This window comes from Cariama cristata, unplaced genomic scaffold (assembly GCF_000690535.1).
Source record: "Cariama cristata isolate BGI_N322 unplaced genomic scaffold, ASM69053v1 scaffold19914, whole genome shotgun sequence".
NCBI classification, from domain to species: Eukaryota; Metazoa; Chordata; class Aves; order Cariamiformes; family Cariamidae; genus Cariama; species Cariama cristata.
The window spans coordinates 66,305-72,057 of NW_009614929.1; the positions used below are offsets into that span (position 1 = coordinate 66,305).

General features: G+C 38.3%; 1 protein-coding gene across 1 annotated transcript in view; it reads left to right on the top strand.

Annotated features, from left to right (window-relative positions):
• Positions 1 to 3,762, top strand: part of CPB1 (carboxypeptidase B1 (tissue)) — a 20,896-nt gene extending 17,134 nt beyond the window's left edge. Inside the window, exons 10-11 of the mRNA XM_009699615.1 lie at positions 2,279 to 2,363; positions 3,533 to 3,762. Coding sequence (XP_009697917.1) covers positions 2,279 to 2,363; positions 3,533 to 3,720 — 273 coding nt within the window. The 3' untranslated portion in view covers positions 3,721 to 3,762. The remainder of the gene's footprint in view (positions 1 to 2,278; positions 2,364 to 3,532) is intronic.
• The last annotated feature ends 1,991 nt before the right edge of the window (positions 3,763 to 5,753 follow it).

Genomic DNA, 5,753 nt, shown 5'->3' on the forward strand with positions numbered 1-5,753 from the left:
TGGTTTATATTATATTATTATTAAGAGGTGACTTTAGTTCCTGTAAAGTTGAAATTTTTTTTTTACCTTTAGGTTGTGGACTATAAATGTATTAGGAAAGCAAATGGTAGAGCGCCACTTAAAGGAAAAAAATCAGATCTAAAAATTTCTGATAAAGTTTCATTTCATGATGAAGTCATAAATGCTTAGTCATGTTTTTCACTTAGAGAGGCACATTTAAAATACCACCTCGATCTCCAACCTGGAGAGCTTGGGAAGTTGCTTATTTGGATTCCAGGCTCTTAAGAGCTGGAAATCTCAACTGCTCTTTCTAGAAATCTCTCTTGTTACAGCTTCTTGGCCAATAATAAAAAATCCCTCAGGTAAAAAGATTTCCTGACATACTTTTGTCTGGTGTCTGTTCTGGTATGATTTAAAGCCATCATTTGGCAGCTGAGTGAAAGGAATGCCCTATTCTTCCCAAACAGCAGCTCTGCTGTTCTATTGTCCCTACCATGCAGTTTACTAAAGAGAGAGCGAATACTAGTTGCCAACAGGTCCATACATAATATCAGACTATTTTTCCAAATTTAATTTCCACTTTGCATATATTTGAAAAGAGGAAGAATCTGTTTACATTTAAAAATTCATTTACTATTGAGAGAAGATTTGACTCAATTTCAGCTGATGGTTAAATGTATATATTATAAACAAAAGATGACTGAAGAAAACATGGTATCACTAGCATATAGTAGCCTCCAACCTCTACAATTCCCTCAACATGTGTTAAAAATTGTTACGGATTTTAGAAAAATCAGCTTGTTATGTATGAGATTAAAACAAGACAATCAAACAAAAAAAAAACCAACACTGGAGAGAGCTCAGCTACCCCAGTTGCTCTGAATCCAAGACTGTGAAATGCAAAGCAACAACATTCTTCCTACAACTGCTTGTGTTTGTACGATAGAGAGGCCAGAAACCAAATCCCATGTTCAGGTACAGCCAAAGTTACAGGTGGAAGGACAAGCTTCAAATACTCTTTGGTCTGCCTTGTTTAAATATTCTTAACATGCTAAATGACCACAAATTCCTACAGCAAACTCCCATAATTCTAGAATGTTCAAAATCCAACATTTGGGAATGGGGAAACACTTGCAATGCTGCAATAAAGTAGGCTGCCAGTGCTAACACAAACATATTTTGATGCTGGTTTGTAGAAGCTGAGAAAGCTCTCTCATTTAACTAAGATTTTCTCAACACATTGTCCAATGTGCCTTTTCGAATAATTCACAGCAACACTTGAAGCATAAGGATGAACAGAGAATATTTTGCAATATATCTTCCACTGGGAAGTAAGCCAGAGCGTAACCTACAGAGAAAGAAGGGGCTTGAGGAAATTCCTGGAATAGTAAGCCATTCAGCTGCAAGCTGTAAAGAAAGATATGGCAACCCATTGCTTATTCTTATACTGAACATCTGCTTTCAAAAATCATTCATATTTATCATCTGTTAGTAATAGTTTTCATGTTTTATTACCAACATGCTGTATAATGAAGAACTGGAAAAGCCACGCGTTCCAAAGTCTGTAATTTTCCTTAATGCAAACATCCAAAGCTTCATAGTACTATTGATGGGTCTGATCCAGCCCTCACTGAAATCAGTGGGAGCTGAATGCGTTCCTCTGTGCACAGGAAATGAATTGAAATTAATGAGACTACATATGGTTCCAGGGTAGTTTATGCCTTTCCTGGCGGTTAATATTTATAAGACCTTAATCTGCTTCCACTTGTATCAGTGTTCAACTCCACTAAGCTGACTCTACTCTGAATTTATAGCTGCATGAATAGAAGGAAAAGAAACGCTATTGTATGTTCGCAATTTACTGTACCAAGCTATTACTATTCTCCAAGATTCTCTTATCTCTGAATAAGATTCCTTATTTAGTTCTAATCTTGTACAAATTTCTTCTAAGTATAGAAAATCCTGTTCCTTCTTGTCCCGTTGCCTAGGCAAACTATACTGGACTATATAGGAGGCTGTACACCAGTAGAGCTACACACAGACTGGACTATATTCCATTAAAACTTGGGGAACGAGTTCTTTACTGGTAAGCTCTTTCCACAGCAACAGGACAAGCTGTGCCTTGTCAGCTACTGACATCTAGTCATTCTGAGAGGTGAACAACAGTTTTCAAATCAAAAATTCTCAAGCATGGCTTTTCAGTTTATTCAACAATGTGTTTGCTTAGATTCACTCAGAAAGCTTCTGAAAATCTGCATTTATCATTCTTCTCCTACAGAATTCCATTGCTCATGCTGCATCCAAACAGCTGGCCAGTTTGTATAACACCAAATACACATACGGCCCTGGAGCTACAACAATCTGTAAGTACTGGCCTAAATATACTAGCCATCTATATTAAGTGCTACTAAGAATATCAAATACAGTTTTCTAGTGATTCTTGTTCCTCTTCCTAAGTAGTCCCCTTCTTTCTTCACTTGCATATACTCAAGAAGTATACATGGAATTTCCAAAATATGGGATGATACATTCCTTAAGGATCCCAGGGAGTGTATGACCCCCTGGAAGGTAAAGTGATGTGGTAAATTGTTTAGGAATTCTTGTGCATAGCATGAATTCTTAAATCATACACAACTTAGATTTAAACATAAAAATCTCAACCTGAGATTTTCTGCGTTTCCAGAATCTCCAAGTCAAAGTGAACACATGATGTGAATCTTAGAGAATGACTTCAACCACTCTAGAAACATAGATAATTATTTCTTTTACTTTGCATTACAGTCTGAGAAACGTGCTAATTACAATTCCATTCTTCTACCCTTCTTGGGAACTCAGCTGTCAGGATATGGCCTTTGCAGTGTCGAGCTGAGGTTGCCTAATCTAGACTTCTAGAACTTTAGTATCTCCTATATTTAAGATCTCTTAATTTACTTAAATATGGAAGGTAATCTCTTTTCCCTGTTTCTCTTTCCTTAAATAATTTAAAAAACAGTTTCTCCCAATTTTTAGAATATTTATAGAAATTTTTCGTTTAAAAATGTTTTGCTGATGCTTAGCAATTCTGGAGTCTCTTTCCTTAGCAAAAGAGACTGCCTTCATTGTACCAAAGTACTGGAAAGGGAGGGTACCATTTGTCAGGAAGAAAACAATGGAGCTGATATCCCAGATCTGCAGTTCTTTCAGATCTCTATGAACCTCAAAAAGCTACTCAGTGAGTGCTTCTGATACCAAATCTTCCTTAACAACCCTTTACAAGACATTCCTCCTGTGGCCTCCCCACAGTATTGACAAGGAGGGAGCAGTTTAGCTTGTTTACATTTGCGTGCACACATCAGCTGGAACAAAGCTCACAAATGCCTTAAAATCACAGCAGCTTTTCCATGAGCAGCAGAAATCAATCCATTCACTGAATATTCCTTTTTATCTGTCCTTTCTGCATTTCTGGCTATGTGACTTGATTCCAAAGTATATCACATTTCAATGTGTAGCCATACTTTTCCAGTTAAGCTTTATTTTATTTCTTTATCAACAGATCCTGCTGCAGGGGGCTCTGACGACTGGGCTTATGATCAAGGCATCAAGTACTCGTTCACTTTTGAGCTCCGAGACACTGGTAGATATGGTTTTATTCTCCCTGAATCTCAGATAAAGCCAACCTGTGAAGAGACTTCACTTGCTGTTAAATATATTGCCAATTATGTCCTTGAGCATTTGTATTAGAATGGAGTTCTAAAAACTATTAAAGAAAGCTTTATTCAAAGATACCTTCCTTTTTATTCTTCCCTAACAATAGGTTTTTATTTCTTTATACTTAATGTTCTTAGTCATATCCTTAGTCCATCATAGGTCAAAAGAACTATTAGTTTGCCAAGAGAAATTATATCTTTTATTAAGGCAACTGATATAGTCAGGGGGATGTAAAAAGAAAGAGCACAAGCAGCTTAATCAACTTAAGGTAAAGGTTGCCTTAATGATTAAAATTATGTTTACACACAGCAGATGGGCAGAGCATTAAAACTTATACAGCCTGCATGCTAAACAGAATGAAAACAGCTAGGTGATTCATATAAATGCACTTTCATCCAACCATTCATTGCCTCAATGGCAACAGTAGCAAGGAAAAGTTCACCATACTTTCAAAATTATGTTAGCTGTGGTGTGCTCTTGTGAATTTTCTCAAAACCCACCCTGGATTTGCCCCATCACTGAAAACTAGCTTGGATTTGAGGTCACTGCTGGTCCGACCTGGACTTGGTGCTGAAGCTTATAATTACTATTAGTTTTAAAGACCAAGACTTGATACAAATCATGCTATAAACTACCCTGCATTTAAGGCTCTTACACTCACTATAGTAGCATCTCTCAAAATATTCTCAGAGTCCTGGTACTTCCTGGGCCCCCACATGTTCCTACTGTCATAAGCAGAAGAATTGTAAACAGCCATAAAGACTAAGTCTGGCGATAAACGGTTAACTGTTCTTTTCCTGAGAAGCTGTAAAGAATTATCCCCTCCTGATCAATTTTCTGTACAGGTAAAGTGGATCTGACTGGGTCAGAGTGAGCGAGAGTGATAAATAGCCACTCTGGGCAGCTTTCTCACATGGCTGCAGAAAATGTGTTTGGCATTTATTAATGCTGTTTAGAGCTTGGCTAATATGGGACACACTCTGCAGAAAGATGGGGGAAAACCTTATGTCGGCACAGAACCTGGCTGATGTCCCTGCGTCGCTGGAAGCTCTGCACAGAGACTTCCACTGTCCGTTGGTGCTCCAGGAATTAGCACTGTTTCTGGCGGGTCTCTAGCTGATGCACTCAAAACAGCCCATGAAATGCATTTTACAGAGAAAATGTTCTCCCAAGAAAATCACCGAAATCAGACCTGTCAAAACCTATGTGTTCTCCTTTTTTGCCTCTTCTCTAAGGAGGGAATCAGAAAGACAAGGTCCAATTTAAAATGACACTTTCATTTATATGTATAAGAAAAAGAAAGGAACACATCCACTAGCCCACTCCAATTAGCCCAGCAGCACTCAGATTCAACTAGTCCTCACACATGACTGATCCATCTGGTTTTGATCACTGGTGAAACTGAACCCGTGTGTGAAAGTAGCACATACTAGTAAAAAGACATGTCATTCTGTTTTGCAACAGAAGTGGAGGGGAGGATAATCAACATTACTAAAAATAGAACAGGATGCAAGCAGAACATACTGGCCAGAGCCAAACATGTCACAAGGGGCAGGAAAATAAATTACTCAGAATAGAAAATATTTTGGCTAATTTCAACTAAGCATTAACAACTACCCAGAGACTACCCTGACTATAACTGTATTATTTGGGAAGATACCACAGGCCTTACACTGACTGCAAGGTGAATTGTTGATACTCGGCACCATTCATGACTACGAAAGCTCTTTATCCGACTGCAGGCAACTAAACACACAGTTACAAATACAGTAGAGGGGTAGGTCATGGCACCCAGCAGCTCCAACAGTGTGAGGGTTACCCCAGTTGACTTAAAACTGTGATTCCAAGGCAGAATATGGCACAGATTTGGTAGCTCTGACATCTACAAAATCGAATCATAGCAAGGCAGTGATATGCAGCTTTTCTGTGCCCTCGCCAGAGAAGGCACTCACTAGCAGGTCTGGTCAAATTACGTAGATGCCGAGAAGAAGAGCAATTAAACATGATATATCATCCATGCAGCTTGCAATATAAAAGAAAGAATATATGGGAGAAATTTCAGCAGG